This window comes from Cyclopterus lumpus, chromosome 14 (assembly GCF_009769545.1).
Source record: "Cyclopterus lumpus isolate fCycLum1 chromosome 14, fCycLum1.pri, whole genome shotgun sequence".
Lineage (NCBI taxonomy): Eukaryota > Metazoa > Chordata > Actinopteri > Perciformes > Cyclopteridae > Cyclopterus > Cyclopterus lumpus.
The window spans coordinates 1,450,859-1,473,770 of NC_046979.1; the positions used below are offsets into that span (position 1 = coordinate 1,450,859).

At 43.0% G+C, this 22,912-nt stretch overlaps 2 protein-coding genes across 8 annotated transcripts; both read left to right on the forward strand.

Moving 5' to 3' along the window:
• The first annotated feature begins 1,659 nt into the window (after positions 1–1,659).
• rsf1b.1 (remodeling and spacing factor 1b, tandem duplicate 1) lies at positions 1,660–20,396 on the forward strand. The gene is made up of 17 exons (XM_034549405.1): positions 1,660–1,851; positions 3,217–3,308; positions 3,794–3,886; positions 4,349–4,554; positions 4,639–4,730; positions 5,714–7,644; positions 9,949–10,548; positions 10,801–11,091; positions 11,880–11,984; positions 15,362–15,441; positions 16,151–16,205; positions 16,294–16,412; positions 16,688–16,755; positions 16,855–17,071; positions 17,155–17,366; positions 17,783–17,962; positions 18,567–20,396. The coding sequence occupies exons 1-17, from the start codon at positions 1,698–1,700 to the stop codon at positions 19,184–19,186; spliced, it is 5,115 nt and encodes a 1,704-aa protein (XP_034405296.1). The 5' UTR covers positions 1,660–1,697; the 3' UTR covers positions 19,187–20,396.
• A 417-nt stretch (positions 20,397–20,813) lies between these two features.
• LOC117742278 (ring-infected erythrocyte surface antigen-like) lies at positions 20,814–22,178 on the forward strand. 7 transcript variants are annotated; one of them, XM_034549409.1, is made up of 2 exons: positions 20,814–21,887; positions 21,945–22,178. In XM_034549409.1, the coding sequence occupies exons 1-2, from the start codon at positions 21,124–21,126 to the stop codon at positions 21,985–21,987; spliced, it is 807 nt and encodes a 268-aa protein (XP_034405300.1). In that variant the 5' UTR covers positions 20,814–21,123; the 3' UTR covers positions 21,988–22,178. The 7 variants fall into 7 exon arrangements, with proteins under 7 accessions (XP_034405300.1, XP_034405302.1, XP_034405301.1 ...); XM_034549411.1 differs by having other exon boundaries at positions 20,814–21,830; XM_034549410.1 differs by having other exon boundaries at positions 20,814–21,585; positions 21,646–22,178.
• The last annotated feature ends 734 nt before the right edge of the window (positions 22,179–22,912 follow it).

The following is a 22,912-nucleotide window of genomic DNA, read 5'->3' on the forward strand; positions in this document are numbered from 1 at the left end:
TGATGGCCACACTTCCGGTTTAGTGTAGATAACTCCCGCTAGCTTGACACGAGGTCTCTTTTAGTTTACGTTAAATTATTAACAAAATTAACAAGAAAAACAAGAAATAATATAACTTTAACGTGAAGAATATAATATTTGATCAAATTCATTTTATTGTTTAATTTAGCACATTTCTTTGGAGTTTTCTGTCGTTATTTTATTGAGGAAAAAAACTTATTTTGTGATTAATTCCACTTTGATTTTTGCAACTTAATTGCAAAATGAATTAATCTAAACTTAATTCAAGTTTGACTTTCTCTAATCAAGAATTATGTAAAACTGTACAAAAAAATGTTCTTCTATGAGCAACAATTTAGTTCAAACTATATGTATTAGTACAATGATTAAATTGATAAGTATATAATTGTATTTGTTTTAATTTGTTTTCTTTTGTTGTCCAATTATTTATTTATTTTTTACTGTTATAAATAAATTTAAACTAACAGCATACTCAGAAAAACAATACAATACAATATCTAAAAAACAGACAAGTGGTGTATTTGGAAATATTTGCAAATAAGATTACAGTTAAATAAAAAAGTATAGAGAGAGGGAGATAGATTTAGTGGGGCGACAAAAGGACAACATCACATTTAAACTGCATATCCATGTGTGTGTGTGTGTGTGTGATATATATATATGTATATATATATATCATATATGTATATATATATATATCACGGTTAAAGTGCCGGTGGTCACGCTCCACACTGCCCCCTGCTGGCGGCGCAGCAGAACACGGAAATGTGACCCCACAACGTCCCGTATGATCCATCGCATTGTTATTAAACTACGATCAAGGTGTGGAACCTGTGTCTTTTAAATAATATATGATAGTATAAGTTTTGTTAAATAACTACAAAAAAACATTACATTTTGTATAAAAAATTAAGAGCAGTGTTTTTTGTGACAATATAACAAAAATACTATAATAAATATTACTATGATGCAACGGTTGTAGTTTACAAGCAAGAAAGTTCAAGTCTGTACTGTCACACTGAAAGATATATTTAAAAGTGAGTTCAGTTCAAGGTTTATTTTTAAATTAAAATGAGCAGGTACAGATTGCTTATTTTATTTGTTCAACTTTTAAGTCTGTTTTGGGATCCAGTCCATTTGTATACATCCGTGTTTAATATAAAACTGAATAAAGATTTTTAAAAAAGAAGAAATAATAGAGCAGACTCCCTGTAAATCATTTAGAGTCAACAGTTTCTAAAATAGTGGAATTCTTATGTAATTTGCCTTTGGGGCAATCAATATACTTATTTTTGGTATAGATTACCATTTGTTAAAACAGGAGGAGCATTATATACTATGTGTGTACTATGTGTGTACTATATGTGTACTATGTGTGTTCTGTACACATCTATGGATCCTCCTGTTCCCCGTTCTGATGTGAGGTCCCAACATGTCGTATCTGCACAGATAGTTATTTTTTTGTTTCTTTACCATGTTTTTATTGCAAACTTTAATATGTTTATATTTTTTAAATGACGTCTTAGTCACTGTTTTTTTTGTGTGTGTGGTTTTTGCAGTCCTGTGACTTTAACATTTAAAAAAAAAAAAAGGTTTTCGATCAACGCTTTTATTTTGTTAACACCGGAAGCGCCGCGCTCCAATTCCGGCCGGCTTGACACTGGTGTGGAAAAAAGATGGCTGCTTCGGCGGCAACGGCGAGTTCTTCCCCCGGTCTGTGTCCGAATTACGCCGCGATCTGCTCCTTTCTGGAGCGGTACGGAGCGCTGCTGGACCTGCCGGAGCTCACCTTCCCCCAGCTGGAGCGATACCTCCGGGACACGTCGGCAGGTGAGGCCCTCGAAACCCTCCCCGACGGCCAGCGTGGAGGAGGAGCGTCGCTGTAGCGAGCCCGAGCTAACGGGCATAGCTCGTTGTGTTATTGTGTGCTCGGCTCGCCTTCTTCTCCACTACGTCCCGCAGCCGCCGCTCGAAGTGCGGAACGCGCCTGCGCGCAACCAGACGAGTGTTTAGCTGTTAAACGGCCGAAGTAGTCGATGTTTTCTTTCACTTTCTAGCTTTTCTTTTTATGAATAAGGGGGTTTATTTTTTTCCTCCAGCAGCCCTTTTTTTTTTTTTTTTTTTTTTTTTTTTCTTCTTTTTTTTCCTAAATATTTTCTCTGCCGTTGAAACGCAGACGTGCGCGCGAGGCGGGTGAAGATGGCGGTGGCGCGCGCCGCGTTTAGGGTTTAATTGGAGCGCGTGCCGTCGTCTCCTGCGGGCGCGCGATTGTGCACTTTTATTTACAGTTTACATGTTTGGTTTTTTTTTGTTGCCGTGTTCACGGCAGCTTCCGTCACGCTGAAAGGCAACGACTTCCGGTGGGCGCTTTCAAAATAAAGATGCGATAGAAGAATATATAAAAATTAAGAGCAACGGTTTGTGTGACAATATGACAAAAATACTATAATAAATATTACTACGACGCAACGGTTGTAGTTTACAAGCAAGAAAGTTCAAGTCAAGATATATTTAAGTGAGTTAAGTTTAAGGTTTATTTTTAAATTTAAAATGAGCAGGTACAGATTGTTTGTTTTTATTTTTCAACTTTTAAGTCTGTTTTTGGGGTCCAGTCCATTTGTATACATCTGTGTTTAATATAAAACCTAAATAAAACTGAATAAAGGTTAAAAAAACAACAACTTTTAAACTTTTTCTTTAAAATATCCGAAAGTGGATTATATATTTTTTCCAGTGGATGCTTTCAGAATAAAGAAGACAATAAGATAAGAAATGATCTATTTAAAAAAAAAAAAAAGATATATATATATATATATATATATATATATCAAATGGAGTAATATAATATTTTATATATATATATATATATATATATATATATATATATATATATAAAATAATCAAATAACCTGTCTTTGGAAAACAGTCAAATTATCTTAGTGGATTTGTTTCTTTCTAAAAGAAAGATAGTTACTTACTTTAATAATCCCGCAAAGCAGCATTTCTACATGCTGGTAAGCAATAAAATATAAAAAATGCAGAATATATAAAAACAATTTAATAAAAAAAAACAAGAAGCCCTCTGGTTAAAAGTATATATAAGTGGTTTAAAAGTGTGTGTGTATATATATATATATATATATATATATATATATATATATATATGGTTTAAAAGTGTATTTTAATATCTCTCAGTGCCGAAGCTGCTGGTCGATCTGCACGTGAAGCTGCTGAGGAAGATCGGAAAGTCTGTGTCGGCCGACCGGTGGGAGAAATACCTGGTGAAGGTAGAACTGAGCTTTATGTTTTATCATCTTTCATGTGGGAGAAATACCTGGTGAAGGTAGAACTGAGCTTTATGTTTTATCATCTTTCATGTGGGAGAAATACCTTTAAACATTTAAAACAGAATGAAGACTGCATGTTTCTTAATATATTTATGGGGGTCTGTATTTATTCCTTTGAACAAACCTCTGATATATTATATATATATATATATATATATATATTATCACCTTTTCATAAAGAAAACGTGGACAAACGTCTGTTGCAAAAGAAACGACACAAGAGTTAATTTAGAGAATTTAAAGGGATTGTTTGGAGGATTTATTTGGAGAAATGCAATATAATATTCATAACTACGCGGTTATCGACGTGAACCCAAAACAATCAGTTTGGACACGACAATCTGTTATGATCCATAATTCTCATGAACAATCTTTACGAGCAGATGACCGACGGGTTTCAGACGTAACTCCCGTTTCTCCTGCAGATCTGCCAGGACTTGAACACAACGTGGGCGTGGGAGCTGGAGCAGAGCGGCTACAAGGAGCTGTCGCTGGAGAGCAAGACGGGGATCCTGAAGGTTCATTCATAAGCATATTATCTTTTAATATTTGTATTAAGGATGGGAAAGGATTTCACTTCTCAATTTGTAATGCACAATATTCTTTAAAAAAGAACAACAACCTTAAAACATATTTATTTAATTTAAATACGCTGCTGTCACAGTGTGTGTGTGTGTGTGTGTGTGTGTGTGTGTGTGTGTGTGTGTGTGTGTGTGTGTGTGTGTGTGTGTGTGTGTGTGTGTGTGTGTGTGTGTGTGTGTGTGTGTGTGTGTGTGTGTGTGTGTGTGTGTGTGTGTGTGTGTGTGTGTGTGTGTGTGTGTGTGTGTGTGTGTGTGTGTGTGTGTGTGTGTGTGTGTGTGTGTGTGTGTGTGTGTGTGTGTTACCGGCAGCAGTTATTAGATCTTAAAATCAATGGCGGTGATTTCTGAGCCTCGTGAACTTTGTTTTTAAGCATCCTGTTTCTTCTTCTTCTTCTTCAGTATTTGTGCGAGTGTCAGTTTGATGAAAATGTCAAGTTCAAAACCGTGGTCAACGAGGAGGACCCGGACAAGATGCGCCTGCAGCCGATTGGCCGGGACAAAGACGGCCAGATGTACTGGTTCCAGCTGGACCAGGACGACAACGTGCGCGTCTACCTGGAGGAGCAGGACGACGTGGACGGGTCGTCATGGCGATGCATCGTCAAGTGAGCGCCTTCACCTTCACGTGGTTTCTATGTGAGGAGTGACGGTTTGGTGACCCCCTTCTTCTTCTTCTTCTGGTCCTGCAGAGAGAGGAACGAGCTGGCCGAGGTTCTGGCTCTGCTGAAGACACAAATCGACCCCGAGCTGCTCAAAAAAGATCAAGAAAACAAACCTGAGGGTGAGGAGAAGACTTTACTGGTCTACTGGTCTACTGGTCTACTGGTTTACTGGTCTACTGGTCTACTGGTCTACTGGTCTACTGGTTTACTGGTCTACTGGTTTACTGGTCTACTGGTCTACTGGTCTACTGGTTTACTGGTTTACTGGTTTACTGGTCTACTGGTCTACTGGTCTACTGGTTTACTGGTCTACTGGTCTACTGGTCTACTGGTTTACTGGTTTACCGGTCTACCGGTCTACCGGTCTACCGGTCTACTGGTTTACTGGTTTACTGGTCTACTGGTCTACTGGTCTACTGGTCTACTGGTTTACTGGTCTACTGGTCTACTGGTTTACTGGTTTACTGGTCTACTGGTCTACTGGTTTACTGGTTTACTGGTCTACCGGTCTACCGGTCTACCGGTCTACTGGTTTACTGGTCTACTGGTCTACTGGTTTACTGGTCTACTGGTCTACTGGTCTACTGGTTTACTGGTCTACTGGTTTACTGGTCTACCGGTTTACTGGTCTACCGGTTTACTGGTCTACTGGTCTACTGGTCTACTGGTTTACTGGTCTACCGGTCTACCGGTTTACTGGTCTACTGGTTTACTGGTCTACCGGTCTACCGGTTTACTGGTCTACCGGTCTACCGGTTTACTGGTCTACTGGTCTACTGGTCTACTGGTCTTCATTTCTGTCAGTTTAGCAAAGAAAATGGAAAGATGGCATTTTTAATTGGGTTCAGACTACGGCCGCTTTATGAATTATATAAAAGTAACAGGACTATGGTGGAGATAGAGTAGTCTGATAGAGGTCTGTGGAGTATCTGGAGGGACCGGGTCGGGGTTTTCTTTAAGGAACCACAAGCCGAGTGATGAGTGGAGGATTTTGGGGTGAAGGTCTCTTACAAACTTCACCACCTTTTTCATAAAAGCCTTATTTCACAGTTCAGTTTCCTATCTCTATTATTTAAAAGCATGTGATCTGCTTCCATTCCAGGTGAAGTCAAAAAGGTTGAGGCCTCGTCGGATGAAGACTCCACCAAGGCCGTCGCCCCAAAGTCGGAGAACCTCGAGAACTCGACGGAGGACCTCGAGAACTCGACGCAGAAAAACGACTTGAAGTCCGAAGCTTCTGAGGCCAAGTCGTCCCTGAACGGCGTCGCCGAGGGAGGAAGTCGAGCCGAGCTCCGCTCAGAGAAGTCCGCGGTGGATCTGGACGTCGACGCGAAAGCCCAGAACATCAAAGAGGAGCCGATGGAGGCGACGGACGCCGGGATCACCACGACGACGACGACCACGACGACCGGCGGCCCCGTCTCCGAGACGCCGCGTCTACCGGTGAAGGCGGAGCAAAGGGAGGAGGCCAAGAAGAGCGCGGTGGACGGCATCCAACAGGCTCTGAGCGACCAGCAGGCCAAGATCCCCTTGAAGAAACGGGGGATGAAGTTCAGTGAAGACTTTGAGAAGAAGAGTGGCATCATCGTGCAAAACCCGTCGGCGTCGCAGGCGAAGGAAGCGGCGAAGGCGGCGGCGGTTGTGAACGTGAACGGAGAAGCTTCGCCGGCGGAAGGAAAAGGAGGCGAGGAGGCGACGGGGAAACGGGATGCAGAGAAGAAGAAAGACGACTCGGGCAAAAAGAATCCAGATCCGGAACGCGCCGAGTCGAAAGGAAAGGCGGAGCCTCCGAAAGGACCGCCCCTTTTACCCGAAGGCGTGAATAAGGCAGCGGAGAAGCCGTCCGATCACGAAGAGCAAGGAAGAGTAAAAGAAACGGCGAAAGGGTCTCGCTCAGCGGACGACGTGTCAAAGAAAACCCGAGAGCCGGAGAAAGCCAAAGAAGCGGAGAAGTCCCCGGCTAACGGAACGCCGGGCGTCATCAAAACGACGCCGTGCGAAGACAAAGGCGCCGCAAAGAAACCGTCCGACTCGCCGTCCGTCATCAAGAAGACGGACGCTCTGAAAGACGCCGACGATGGGCTCCTCAAGGTCAGCGAGGTCATCAAGGTCAGCGAGGTCATCAAGGTCAGCGAGGTCATCAGAAAGGCAGACGGACCGGTCGTCTGTGAGAGATCCGGAGGAGAGACCATCGGGTCTTCTGTTATTAAGAAGTTAGACGCGTCGTGTAAACCTGGCGCCAAAGACGCCGAGATGAAGGCGAAGAAAACCCCCGACGCCGGAGAGGCGGAGCCGAGTAAAACGTCTGACGGTGGAAAGAAGACGGTGGCCTGTGAGGACCGAGCGATGCGCCATGTTTCCAAAATGGCTGCACCCGGACCTGTGGAGGCCGAAGGAGCGGCCGTCAAACCCGATCCAAAGCCTCGAGGAGACGACAAGGATGAGACCTCGGTTGCGCTTAGGACAGAGGAAGCTTCTGTACTTAGGACAGAGGAAGCTTCTGGACGTAAGAGGACAGAGGAAGCTTCTGGATGTAGGACAGAGGAAGCTTCTGGACGTAAGAGGACAGAGGAAGCTTCTGTACGTAGGACAGAGGAAGCTTCTGTACGTAGGACAGAGGAAGCGTCTGCTCGTAGGACAGAGGAAGCTTCTGGACGTAAGAGGACAGAGGAAGCTTCTGGATGTAGGACAGAGGAAGCTTCTGGACGTAAGAGGATAGAGGAAGCTTCTGCTCGTAGGACAGAGGAAGCTTCTGTACGTAGGACAGAGGAAGCTTCTGTACGTAGGACAGAGGAAGCTTCTGGACGTAGGACAGAGGAAGCGTCTGCTCGTAGGACAGAGGAAGCTTCTAGACGTAGGACAGAGGAAGCTTCTGGACGAAAGAGGACAGAGGAAGCTTCTGGAGGAACAGATAGCCCGTCCAGTACCTCCAAAGAAAGTTATAAAACAACTGACAGACCAGACCAGGAAACTAAAAAACCAGAAGCAGAGAGTAAAAAGGACACAGACGTTGGACAGAAAAAGGACACAGACATTGGACAGAAAAAGGACACAGACGTTGGACAGAAAAAGGACACAGACGATGGACAGAAAAAGGACACAGATGTTGGACAGAAAAAGGACACAGACGTTGGACAGAAAAAGGACACAGACATTGGACAGAAAAAGGACATTGGACAGAAAAAGGACACAGACAAGGACACAGACGTTGGACAGAAAAAGGACACAGACAAGGACACAGACATTGGACAGAAAAAGGACACAGACGTTGGACAGAAAAAGGACGCAGACGTTGGAAAGAAAAAGGACACAGACATTGGACAGAAAAAGGACACAGACAAGGACACAGACGTTGGACAGAAAAAGGACACAGACGTTGGACAGAAAAAGGACACAGACGTTGGACAGAAAAAGGACACAGACATTGGACAGAAAAAGGACACAGACGTTGGAAAGAAAAAGGACACAGACATTGGACAGAAAAAGGACACAGACGTTGGACAGAAAAAGGACACAGACAAGGACACAGACGTTGGACAGAAAAAGGACACAGACGTTGGACAGAAAAAGGACACAGACGTTGGACAGAAAAAGGACACAGACGTTGGAAAGAAAAAGGACACAGACGTTGGACAGAAAAAGGACACAGACGTTGGAAAGAAAAAGGACACAGACGTTGGACAGAAAAAGGACACAGACGTTGGACAGAAAAAGGACACAGACGTTGGACAGAAAAAAGACACAGACGTTGGACAGAAAAAGGACACAGACATTGGACAGAAAAAGGACACAGACGTTGGACAGAAAAAGGACACAGACGTTGGACAGAAAAAGGACACAGACGTTGGACAGAAAAAGGACACAGACGTTGGACAGAAAAAGGACGTTGGACAGAAAAAGGACACAGACGATGGACAGAAAAAGGACACAGACATTGGACAGAAAAAGGACACAGACGTTGGACAGAAAAAGGACACAGACGTTGGACAGAAAAAGGACACAGACATTGGACAGAAAAAGGACACAGACGTTGGACAGAAAAAGGACACAGACGTTGGACAGAAAAAGGACACAGACATTGGACAGAAAAAGGACACAGACGTTGGACAGAAAAAGGACACAGACGATGGACAGAAAAAGGACACAGACATTGGACAGAAAAAGGACGTTGGACAGAAAAAGGACACAGACGATGGACAGAAAAAGGACACAGACGATGGACAGAAAAAGGACACAGACGTTGGACAGAAAAAGGACACAGACATTGGACAGAAAAAGGACACAGACGTTGGACAGAAAAAGGACACAGACGATGGACAGAAAAAGGACACAGACATTGGACAGAAAAAGGACGTTGGACAGAAAAAGGACACAGACGTTGGACAGAAAAAGGACACAGACGTTGGACAGAAAAAGGACACAGACGTTGGACAGAAAAAGGACACAGACGTTGGACAGAAAAAGGACGTTGGACAGAAAAAGGACACAGACGATGGACAGAAAAAGGACACAGACGATGGACAGAAAAAGGACACAGACATTGGACAGAAAAAGGACGTTGGACAGAAAAAGGACGCAGATGTTGGACAGAAAAAGGACACAGACGTTGGACAGAAAAAGGACGCAGATGTTGGACAGAAAAAGGACACAGACGTTGGACAGAAAAAGGACACAGACGTTGGACAGAAAAAGGACGCAGATGTTGGACAGAAAAAGGACACAGACGTTGGACAGAAAAAGGACACAGACATTGGACAGAAAAAGGACACAGACGTTGGACAGAAAAAGGACGTTGGACAGAAAAAGGACACAGACGTTGGACAGAAAAAGGACGCAGATGTTGGACAGAAAAAGGACACAGACGTTGGACAGAAAAAGGACACAGACGTTGGACAGAAAAAGGACACAGACGATGGACAGAAAAAGGACACAGGACAGAAAAAGGACACAGACATTGGACAGAAAAAGGACACAGACATTGGACAGAAACAGGACGTTGGACAGAAAAAGGACACAGACGTTGGACAGAAAAAGGACACAGACGTTGGACAGAAAAAGGACACAGACGTTGGACAGAAAAAGGACACAGACGATGGACAGAAAAAGGACACAGACATTGGACAGAAACAGGACGTTGGACAGAAAAAGAACACAGACGTTGGACAGAAAAAGGACACAGACGATGGACAGAAAAAGGACACAGACATTGGACAGAAACAGGACGTTGGACAGAAAAAGGACACAGACGTTGGACAGAAAAAGGACACAGACGATGGACAGAAAAAGGACACAGACGTTGGACAGAAAAAGGACGCAGACATTGGACAGAAACAGGACGTTGGACAGAAAAAGGACACAGACGTTAGACAGAAAAAGGACGAAGACGATGGAAAACAAAGGAATGACGGTGAGAAACTGTGTCAAGGCAACGAGAATCAAAAGGATGAAACAAAAGGGAAGAAACGCGCTCATAAAGAGAGTGAAACTTTGACCAAATCGGGAAGATCTGCTCCTCAAAACGTGAGCAAAGAACTCGACGGCAAATCCTCAACCGAAGCGGCGAAAGACGGCGAGGACGAGGACTCTGCAGCGAAGAAAGAGGTGGCGAACGGCGGCGAAGCGCTGACTTCCTGTCTCATAATCCGGCCCCGGGGCCACCGGAGGAGAGTCCGGCTCCAGAGGGAGGAGAGACCGGCGGACTCCGAGTCCGACACCAACACGGGGAGATCTCTCCGCCGATCGCCGAGGATCTCCAGACCGACGGCGAAGGCGGTGGAGATCCACGACAGGAAGCTGGAGAGGACGCACGCCGAGAAGAATGAAGACGACGCGGGGGAGAAGGAAAAAGAGGAGGAGGAGGAAGAGGAAGAGGTGAAAGCTGTTCAGAAGAAACCAAGAGAGAAAAAGGTGGATCAGGAGGGTCAGCCCAAACCGAAGGTAAGACCGCTCGCCGTGGTTCGTTCTGTACGCCGTCTAGGAAGGTTTAACGTCTACGGTTTGTACGCCGACGCGTATACAAACGGGATTATTACTATTCTAATGACGCAAATTCACGTATTTGTATGCAATCGTTTCGAGTTTGGGGCCAAACGCTCCATAAGAGTGAATTCTAAAAGAGCGCCCTCCGCTGGTACCAGAAGGTGAACTACAGTTAATCTGCAAACACCCTGTGCTTCTTTTTTTTTTAAGGGGAGGAAGAGGCGGCGGGTCCGGTGGTCCAACACGCGGACGCGCCGCAAAAAGAAAGGCTCCGAAGACGACGGCAGCGACGGGGAGTCCAGCGAGGAGGAGGAGGAGGAGGAGGAGGAGGAGGAGAGCGAGGACGACAGCGACGAAGACTACAAGGTGGAGCGGAGCAAGAAGAGGAGGAGTCGCCTCCGAGAAAGACGAAGCTCGGACTCGTCCACGTCCACGGACGACGACCTGCCGCCCAACGACGACCCCTGTAAACACTGCGGTCTGCCCAACCACCCCGAGCTGGTGGGTCCTCACGCACCAACATGTTGACACAACAAACCTGATCAACAAGGGGTTCTGAAGACGGAAGTCTACGCACATAATCGTTCTCGTCTCTGATCTCAAACACGATTCATAAAAGTAACGGCACACAAAATATGAAATGGGTTTCGGTTTATCGTGAATCTGTTCAGGAGGTTTAATCTGAGTCTGTAAACCCGTCGGATTACCAGATTTAATCTGCTGAGCTCCTGTTGTCTGATTTAAGGGATGTACGGTTTCTTGAGAAGGAAGCGAGTACTATTTATAATAACTTTTCCTTTTTTAAGATCCCTTTTTAATGATCACTCTCCAGAGTATATTCACGATTATATAATGCATCTCGCAGTTTCCCACGTCATAAAATGCACCATGATGGTGATGATGATGATGATGGTGGTGATGATGATGGTGGTGATGATGATGGTGGTGGTGATGATGATGGTGGTGGTGATGATGATGATGGTGATAATGATGATGATGGTGACGATGATGGTGGTGATGATGACGATGATGGTGATGATGGTGGTGATGATGATGGTGATGGTGGTGGTGATGGTGGTGGTGATGGTGATGATGATGGTGATGATGATGGTGATGGTGGTGATGGTGATGATGATGGTGGTGATGATGATGGTGACGATGATGGTGATGATGGTGGTGATGATGATGACGATGATGGTGACGATGATGGTGCTGGTGGTGATGGTGGTGGTGATGATGGTGGTGATGATGATGATGATGGTGATGATGATGGAGTAACTTCTCTGCAGATCTTGCTGTGTGACTCCTGTGACAGCGGGTACCACACCGCCTGCCTGCGGCCGCCGCTCATGATCATCCCCGATGGAGAGTGGTTCTGCCCGCCTTGTCAACACGTACGTTATGAAGAGATTATAGAGATACCACATTATGTAGAGATTATAGAGATACCACATTGTGTAGAGATTATAGAGATACCTCATTATGTAGAGATTATAGAGATACCACATTGTGTAGAGATTATAGAGATACCACATTATGTAGATTATAGAGATACCACATTATGTAGAGATTATAGAGATACCACATTATGTAGATTATAGAGATACCACATTGTGTAGAGATTATAGAGATACCACATTGTGTAGAGATTATAGAGATACCACATTATGTAGATTATAGAGATACCACATTGTGTAGAGATTATAGAGATACCACATTGTGTAGAGATTATAGAGATACCACATTATGTAGATTATAGAGATACCACATTGTGTAGAGATTATAGAGATACCACATTGTGTAGAGATTATAGAGATACCACATTATGTAGATTATAGAGATACCACATTGTGTAGATTATAGAGATACCACATTATGTAGATTATAGAGATACCACATTGTGTAGAGATTATAGAGATACCACATTATGTAGAGATTATAGAGATACCACATTGTGTAGAGATTATAGAGATACCACATTATGTAGATTATAGAGATACCACATTATGTAGAGATTATAGAGATACCACATTGTGTAGAGATTATAGAGATACCACATTATGTAGATATTATAGAGATACCACATTATGTAGATATTATAGAGAGACCACATTATGTAGAGATTACCACATTATGTAGATATTATAGAGATACCACATTGTGTAGAGATTATAGAGATACCACATTGTGTAGAGATTATAGAGATACCACATTATGTAGAGATTATAGAGATACCACATGTAGAGATTATAGAGATACCACATTGTGTAGAGATTATAGAGATACCACATTATGTAGAGATTATAGAGATACCACATTATGTAGAGATTATAGAGATACCACATTATGTAGAGATTATAGAGATACCACATTATGTAGAGATTATAGAGATACCACATTATGTAGAGATTATAGAGATACCACATGTAGAGATTATAGAGATACCACATTGTGTAGAGATTATAGAGATACCACATTATGTAGAGATTATAGAGATACCACATTGTGTAGAGATTATAGAGATACCACATTATGTAGATTATAGAGATACCACATTGTGTAGATTATAGAGATACCACATTGTGTAGAGATTATAGAGATACCACATTATGTAGAGATTACCACATTATGTAGATATTATAGAGATACCACATTGTGTAGAGATTATAGAGATACCACATTATGTAGAGATTACCACATTATGTAGATATTATAGAGATACCACATTGTGTAGAGATTATAGAGATACCACATTATATTATAGAGATACCACAGTATGTAGAGATTATAGAGATACCTCATTATGTAGAGATACCACAGTATGTAGAGATTATAGTGATACCTCATTATGTAGATTATAGATATACCTCATTATGTAGATATTATAGAGATACCACATTATGTAGATTATAGAGATACCACATTATGTAGAGATTATAGAGATACCTCATTATGTAGAGATTATAGAGATACCACAGTATGTAGAGATTATAGAGATACCACATTATGTAGAGATTATAGAGATACCTCATTATGTAGATATTATAGAGATACCTCATTATGTAGATTATAGATATACCTCATTATGTAGATATTATAGAGATACCTCATTATGTAGATATTATAGAGATACCACATTATGTAGAGATTATAGAGATACCACATTATGTAGAGATTATAGAGATACCACATTATGTAGAGATTATAGAGATACCTCATTATGTAGATATTATAGAGATACCACATTATGTAGATATTATAGAGATACCACATTATGTAGAGATTATAGAGATACCTCATTATGTAGAGATTATAGAGATACCACAGTATGTAGAGATTATAGAGATACCTCATTATGTAGATTATAGATATACCTCATTATGTAGATATTATAGAGATACCTCATTATGTAGATATTATAGAGATACCACATTATGTAGAGATTATAGAGATACCACATTATGTAGAGATTATAGAGATACCACATTGTGTAGAGATTATAGAGATACCACATTATGTAGATTATAGAGATACCACATTGTGTAGATTATAGAGATACCACATTGTGTAGAGATTATAGAGATACCACATTATGTAGAGATTACCACATTATGTAGATATTATAGAGATACCACATTGTGTAGAGATTATAGAGATACCACATTATGTAGAGATTACCACATTATGTAGATATTATAGAGATACCACATTGTGTAGAGATTATAGTGATACCTCATTGTGTAGATTATAGATATACCTCATTATGTAGATATTATAGAGATACCACATTATGTAGAGATTATAGAGATACCACATTATGTAGAGATTATAGAGATACCACATTATATTATAGAGATACCACAGTATGTAGAGATTATAGAGATACCTCATTATGTAGAGATACCACAGTATGTAGAGATTATAGTGATACCTCATTATGTAGATTATAGAGATACCACATTATGTAGATTATAGAGATACCACATTATGTAGAGATTATAGAGATACCTCATTATGTAGAGATTATAGAGATACCTCATTATGTAGATTATAGAGATACCTCATTATGTAGATATTATAGAGATACCACATTATGTAGATATTATAGAGATACCACATTATGTAGAGATTATAGAGATACCTCATTATGTAGATTCTAGATATACCTCATTATGTAGATATTATAGAGATACCACATTATGTAGATATTATAGAGATACCACATTATGTAGAGATTATAGAGATACCACATTATGTAGAGATTATAGAGATACCACATTATGTAGAGATTATAGAGATACCTCATTATGTAGATATTATAGAGATACCACATTATGTAGATTATAGAGATACCTCATTATGTAGATATTATAGAGATACCACATTATGTAGATTATAGATATACCTCATTATGTAGATATTATAGAGATACCACATTATGTAGATTATAGAGACCACATTATGTAGAGATTATAGAGATACCACATTATGTAGATTATAGAGATACCTCATTATGTAGAGATACCACATTATGTAGATATTATAGAGATACCACATTATGTAGATTATAGAGATACCACATTATGTAGAGATTATAGAGATACCACATTATGTAGAGATTATAGAGATACCACATTATGTAGATACAATGTTATGTAGAGATTATAGAGATACCACATGATATAGATTATAGAGATGCCACATTGTGTCGAGATAATAAAGATAAATAATAACAAACGTGTTCTAACGTCCTCGTGAATCTCTTCTGCAGAAACTGCTCTGCGACAAATTAGAAGAGCAGCTCACGAACCTCGACGCTGCTTTGAAGAAGAAGGAACGGGCCGAGAGAAGGTGAGGAGGAGGAGGATGAAGAGGAGGTGGTGGAGGAGGAAGAGCAGGGTGAGGAGGAGGATGATGAAGAGGAGGTGGTGGAGGAGGAAGAGCAGGGTGAGGAGGAGGAGGAGGAAGAGCAGGAGGAGGAAGAGGAGGAGGAAGAGGAGGAGGAAGAGGAGGAGGAGGAAGAGGAGGAGGAGGAGGAGGATGAAGAGGAGGTGGTGGAGGAGGAGGAGGAAGAGCAGGATGAGGAGGAGGAGGAGGAAGAGGAGGATGAGGTGGTGGAGGAGGATGAGGAGGAAGAGGAAGAGCAGGATGAGGAGGAGGAGGAGGTGGTGGAGGAGGAAGAGCAGGATGAGGAGGAGGAGGAAGAGCAGGATGAGGAGGAGGAGGAGGTGGTGGAGGAGGAAGAGCAGGATGAGGAGGAAGAGCAGGATGAGGAGGAAGAGGAGGATGAGGTGGTGGAGGAGGAAGAGCAGGATGAGGAGGAAGAGGAGGATGAGGTCATGCTCTCATTTATTTAATTACTCAGTGTCAGGGTTGCTTCTTTCACACTTATTATTAATCTTTGATCAAACTCTGGCACAATAATTTTGTCCGGCATTAATAAATCATACTTTTTTATTGTGAAATCTCAGCTCCTTCACAATAAAAGCTTTGCCGGCTTTTGAACACAACACACCGTTGCACCTAATTGACGGAGGTTTCTTCGTGTTCTCTCCTCCAGGAAAGAGCGTCTCATCTACGTCGGCATCAGCCTCGAGAACATCATCGCGCCCTCAGTAAGTGCATTGTGGGTAATTGTACGTTTGACATAGAGGCCGTTGACGTTTGCAACGGAAGACGAGTAACGCTCGCTCCTTCCTCCAGGGGGAGGTGGAGGAGGAGAAGCCCGAGATCATCATCAAGGAGGAGAAGAAGAAGGAGTCGAAGCGGAGAGGGAGCTGGGGTCGAAGGTCAACGAGGACGAAGAAGTCCATCAGCTACAGGTCCGTGCACTCGTATATTTAAATATAGCTTCATTTTATAAATTATTGTTATTTTATTATTTTGTACAGTTAATGTTGATGATTTGACACGTGCACAACTTTAAAAAAAGAAGTTCACATAAATGTATATGTAGTCAAAATATATATAATGCGTGTGCAGTAATAGTAAAATACGAAGAAGCCTGTATTACATGAAAATACTATGAATATGAATATAGTATTAAATGTTCTCTACACACGTAAAATGTATTTATTGTCTTGTTTTATTTTTGCAGATTTGATGAATTCGACGAGGCGATCGAGGAGGCGATCGAGGAAGACCTCAAAGAAGCGGAGGGCGGAGGTACGAGGACGCGAGTTCGAGTCCCGGAACCCTTTAATGGGGCAATGAGAGCGACCGGAGAAGCGTGACAGCGTCCATCTTCTCTTCTTCTTCCCCCAGGAGCCGGTCGGGGGAAAGACATGGCCAACATCACGGGCCACCGGGGGAAGGACATGTCCACCATCCTGCAGGCGGACGAGGGCAAAGAGAACGCCCCCCCGCCCCGCCCCCCCCCAGTCGGGCCGCGCAGGAAGAAACGCCGGCGCCTGAACGACCTGGACAGCGACAGCACCGTGGACGAGGAGGAGAGCGAGGACGAGTTCCGCGTCAGCGAAAGGTGAGTTCCTAAAAAAAAAAAAAGCTCGTTGGCCGAACGCCGAGCGCTCGTCTCACGCTCGCGTTTCCTTCTCCACGCCGCAGCTCGGAGGAGGAGTTCGTCGTGTCCGAGAACGAGACGGACGGCGAGTCGGAGTCCAACAGCGAGCCGGCCGGCGGCGCCGTGCGGCGCGGCGGCGCCGAGCGGCGCAGGAAGCCGTTGAAACGGCGGCGCAGCGCCAGGAAACGGCGAAGGCCGAGAGGCTACTCGGATGACGAAGAGGAGGAAACGGACGAAGAGGACGAGGACGAAATGGGTATGTGTCATTAAATGATTTAAAGCTAATTGTTATTTAAATAAGTTTTAAAAGTTATTTAATATCTGAAGGCGCATTTTATTGTATTTGGCTCGTAATTTGACCCCGAATAGAAGAAGTGATGAGTGGAAACTGAATTAATGAATTAACTTCTTTTCTTTGGTGTGAAATGTCTTTTGTGAAAAGTAAATCTTGTAGATTGTATGTTTATATTTATTTTACTTTTGGACTATGGACACCATTATTGGCTCAGGAAACAATTAAACAGAAAAATGATCAAATGATTCATTAAATATATAAAAAATAATAGTTCCAGCCCTCTTCTCCACTAATGCTTTGTTTACCTGAGATATTTCTTCCATAACCCATTATTATTATTATTATTATTATTATTATTATTATTATTATTCTCCCAGTGACCGAAGGCTCCAGCGAGTACAGCGACAGTGATCTGGATATGAGTCGCCGGCGGTCCCGGCGGAGTCAGAAGAAGCGGGTCAACTACCACGAGACCTCCGAGTCCGACGGCTCCCGGGCAGAAACCCACCGGCCCAGAAAGAGGCCCAAAGGCCCGCAGGACAGCTCCGACAGCGAGGGTCAGAATCCTAATAGAATATATCATACAGCATTTTACAACAACAACCCTGCATTCGCATGAATATAAGATATGCCGTCCGAGCTAATGTTAGCAATCGGCTAATGTTAGCAATCGGCTAATGTTAGCAATCGGTTTCAGCACCACGGACAGCGACTCTCTCACGACTGAGTTCATATTTATTTACGTCTTCAGCACATCTTCAAATATGTGGATATGAGTATTTGTTTGTGTTTTGGGGGATGTTCAGGAACAAGTTATTGACGTTGCAACAGATGTTGTGATTTTGCAACATGGTGAATAAATCCATCATGTGAAGAAAAACGTATCGAAACATCATAAAGATCAAAGGGAAGCTAAAAGAAAAGCGACAATTCAATTCAAGAGGGCAGAAATGTGCACAATATCACAAATAACCTAAAGTGCCAGTAAATAAAAAGGAATATTTAAGGACGGTTACAATCTAAAAAGTGGGCGGTCTTAACGCTACAGAGGGGCGTCGGCTTTAATCAGCTTAGAACAATAAATACATTGAAGGGTCAAATAGAGGTCATACAACGATCCAACAGGAAGCTGAAGGCCTTTGTTTGTTTGTTTGTTTCCAGAGAGTTCCTCCAGAGGCTCCGAGGAGGAGTCGAGGGTGAAGAGGGTGAAGAGGAGAGCCGACTCCTCGGAGGAGGAGGAGGAGGAGGAGGAAGGCTCCCGGCAGCGACGCCGACGGCTCGCTCTGAAGCGCAGGAGAACCTCCGAGCACGACGACTCGGACGACTCGTCAGACGACTCGTCGGAGGAGGACCGCCCGGTCCGCAAACGGGTGAACCGCATCGACTCCGACGACAGCGAGGAGGAGAAGAAGGAGGAGGAGGAGGAAAAGAAGGAGGAGAAGGAGAAGGAGGAGGAGGAGAAAGCGAAAGATGAACCAAAGGAGGAGAAAACGGCTGAAAAAGCAGTCGAGGAGTCAAAGGGAACAAACCCGGTGGGCGGGGCCTCGGCGGAGCCGCCGCCCACCAACGGAAAGAGCCCGGTGAAGAGCCTCGAGGGCGCCGTCAGCCGGCCCGCCGCCGAACGCCCGGAACCGCCCAAAAACACGGGCGCCGCGCCAGCTGTCGCCGTGGCGCCCAACGGGCAGGTCGGCCCGGAGGTGGCGCCGCAGGAGGAAGACGAAGACGACCTGTTGGGAGTCACGGACCTCGTGGATTACGTCTGCAATAACGAAGATTTGTAAAAAAAACAACAACAACAACAACAACAAATGGTGTACTGTTTCATTTTTTGTGGTATTGTATTTTTATATTGCTTAACTTTATTATCCCCCACCAACACCTTCTGTCCTCTTCACTCGGCCCGTCCCTGTGGGATGGTTCTACGGCTCCTCATCCTCCGTTTGCCCTTCATGGTCTTCCTCGTCTTCATCCTCTTCCTCGTCTTCATCGTCCAGCTCTACTGCCAAACCACCTCCCCAACCGTCATCGTTCTCTAAATCCAGATTTCTACCAGTTCTAACTCTCGTTCTCGTCCACGTTGAAGATCTGAACGCCAAACTATAACTATAACTTCAATGATTTAACGTTCTGGGACTTTATTCGAAAAATAATCTCGGTTGTACGTTTTTCCTGTGAAAGAATAGTTTTACATTTTGGGAAAAGTGGTCATTAATTTGACTTCAGGCAGCAGCCGGCTAGCTTAGCTTAGCTTAGCTACAAGGGGGCCTGTTTCGATTGGTCAAGTCTGCTTCTGGCTAGCGTGACTATGCTATGCTAACGGCTATTCCGTTCCGTGCTCAGTCTTTTAATAATTATTTCAATGAGCGACCAACAACATGAATTAAGACGTGAAAGTGACGCACTTTTAAATATTGTTTATTTTCCATAAAACATTTTTATTTGCACACTCCGCACAAGAGTTGAGATGTAACACGTTAATTATGAAGCTGTTAAAGTGCCGGTTGGTGCGTTTTGTTACTTTTTTAGGGCAAAGCAAGGCTAGCAGCTTCCCCCTGATTCCAGTCTTTGTGCTAAGCTAAGCTAAGCTAAGCTAACCGCTTTGGATGAGATTGTTTGTTGAATAACCTTCTAGACTAAAAACACTGCGACTGTCTGATGAACCATAGAGTAGCTTTTGTATATTGTACACATATAATTATTTTAACTGCCGTCGGTATCCATGGTGACCGCTCTGAGGTTGAATCAGACTCCGCCCTCATAACCTTGAGCTCTAGTCTAGTTTCCAGTTATTACAATTATGTTAACTTTCGTGATTTTAATTATTTTTTTAATGTTTTTTTTAATTTTATTTTTATATCTACACTTTTATTTTATTTGTCTCTTTTGAGCGAAATGTAAAGTGTCTTATTTTTTATTTGTACATCGTCCTTCATAGAAAAAAACCTGCAAAACCGTTGCTTTCGTTAACTAAAATGACACTAAGCTCCAAAACGCCTCTTTCCTCCTTCCTCTCCTCCTCCTCCTCCTCTTCACATCCTCTGTTTCCAGGATCTTGAGTTATTTATGACTTTTTAAGACTTCAAATAACCAACTTAGTGGAACAATTAGTATTTTTTTTGAACAAGGGAAACAAACCAATGACATCACTGACCTGCTGGACCCAGTCTGTGTATATCTGTAGCTTCTGGCTGTAATATATTTAAAGCCATTTTTTTTTTTAATTATGGAAAAAAAATATATATATATATATATTGGGCAATTCTTTGGGATTGCATGAGTTGCATTTTAATAGTTTTCTTTTGTAACATAAACCATGGGCATGTTTTTAAGGATCCTCTGACCCGTTAAGGACTTTGAGTCGGTAAGCGGGCGCTGACCCACTAACGGGGGGGGGGGGGGGGGGGGGGGGGGCAGAGGATTACCCTGAAATTAATCTAGGACGGCAAATCACGCCGTTTGTAAAATATGCTGTAAATTAATCTCCGCATCGTCTTCAGAGGAGAAACCACTCGGCGAAGAGTTCCACCACGAAAACCTTCATGTGCTTCTGGCCACACACACACACACACACACCCGCACACACACACACACATACATACATACACACACACACAGCTTCTAGATTAGCCAAGCAGAATATAAACCAATTCTACAAATGTAATAGGTTTGTGTTCTGGGGGGTCGAGAGGAGGAACGTGGATCTGTGTTAAACCTATTAATGTGTGAGGAGAACGTATTAATGTACGAGGAGAACCTGTTAATGTACGAGGAGAACGTGTTGACGTACGAGGAGAACCTGTTAATGTACGAGGAGAACGTGTTGACGTACGAGGAGAACGTGTTAACGTACGAGGAGAACCTATTAATGTACGAGGAGAACGTGTTGACGTACGAGGAGAACGTGTTAATGTACGAGGAGAACCTATTAATGTACGAGGAGAACGTGTTGACGTACGAGGAGAACCTATTAATGTACGAGGAGAACGTGTTGACGTACGAGGAGAACGTGTTAATGTACGAGGAGAACGTGTTGACGTACGAGTACGAGGAGAACGTGTTGACGAACGAGGAGAACGTGTTGACGTACGAGGAGAACCTATTAATGTACGAGGAGAACGTGTTGACGTACGAGTACGAGGAGAACGTGTTGACGAACGAGGAGAACGTGTTGACGTACGAGGAGAACGTGTTGACGAACGAGGAGAACGTGTTGACGAACGAGAACGTGTTGACGTACGAGGAGAACGTGTTGACGTACGAGTACGAGGAGAACGTGTTGACGTACGAGGAGAACGTGTTGACGAACGAGAACGTGTTGACGTACGAGGAGAACGTGTTGACGTACGAGGAGAACGTGTTGACGTACGAGGAGAACGTGTTGACGTACGAGGAGAACGTGTTGACGTACGAGGAGAACGCGTTGACATACGAGGAGAACGTGTTGACGTACGAGGAGAACGTGTACGAGGAGAACGCGTTGACATACGAGGAGAACGTGTTGACGTACGAGGAGAACGTGTACGAGGAGAACGCGTTGACATACGAGGAGAACGCGTTGACGTGCATCGTGGTTATGAAATGACCTGCGTGGGCGGGTTAAAGGAGGAAGTCGTGACTGAAGTGTTGTTGTTGTTGTTTACCTCACGACGCCGTAGAGACGCTAGTCGACTGGTTGTTGCCGTTTCGTCCGCTTACATTTTTGTTAACGTTACTGTTCTTTCATATGAATCTGATCTTGTACATTTTTCATAATAAAATGGGTTTCAAGCCTCACGTCTCGCTGACTTTTGCTGCGCACCATCTTGGAACGGACACTTACGTTAGCCGATGTTAGCATGCTAACATGCTAACAATGATGTTGATGTTTATTACTTCATATATTTATGTAACAACACACTGACTGTTAATAGTAAAAGTAATGTTAAATTAAGTTTAGGAGGTACTTATTGTTGTGTTTATTGTATTTTCACCATCGTTAGCGTAATCGCGTGCTAACATTTGCTACGATGCTTTGAGCATTAAGTGCCATCCTTAATATTAATATTTATTAATGTATCATAGTACTTAAAAAGGTTAAGCAGGTATAATGTTCACCATCTTGATTTTATGCTTTATTGTTTATTTTTAACTGATTCATGTTAAAACCAACCAAAACAACCAGAAGACGTCTTCAAAGACTTGTTTGTTTGTTTGTTTGTTTGTTTGTTTGTAACCACAGGCGGTGAAGGCATCAATAATCCTGGCGGCAGATTAGAGAAACAGTTTCAGTCCCAAACGTGTGGAAGGAACCCGGTTCTCTCAGGAGGAACCTGGTTCTCTCAGGATGAACCCGGTTCTCTCAAAAATGAACCCGGTTCTCTCAGGAGGAACCCGGTTCTCTCAAAAATAAACCCAGTTCTCTCAGGATGAACCCGGTTCTCTCAGGAGGAACCTGGTTCTCTCAGGAGGAACCCGGTTCTCTCAAAAATGAACCCGGTTCTCTCAGGAGGAACCCGGTTCTCTCAAAA

Coding starts and splice junctions, on each gene's coding strand:
- rsf1b.1 (XM_034549405.1), top strand. CDS start 1,698: ATGGCTGCTTCGGCGGCAACGGCGAGTTCTTCCCCCGGTCTGTGTCCG. Junction 3,887..4,348: donor GCAAGACGGGGATCCTGAAG/GTTCATTCATAA, acceptor CTTCTTCTTCAG/TATTTGTGCGAGTGTCAGTT. Junction 16,756..16,854: donor CAAAGAAGCGGAGGGCGGAG/GTACGAGGACGC, acceptor TTCTTCCCCCAG/GAGCCGGTCGGGGGAAAGAC.
- LOC117742278 (XM_034549406.1), top strand. CDS start 21,124: ATGTGTGAGGAGAACGTATTAATGTACGAGGAGAACCTGTTAATGTAC. Junction 21,475..21,516: donor AGAACGTGTTGACGAACGAG/GAGAACGTGTTG, acceptor TTAATGTACGAG/GAGAACGTGTTGACGTACGA.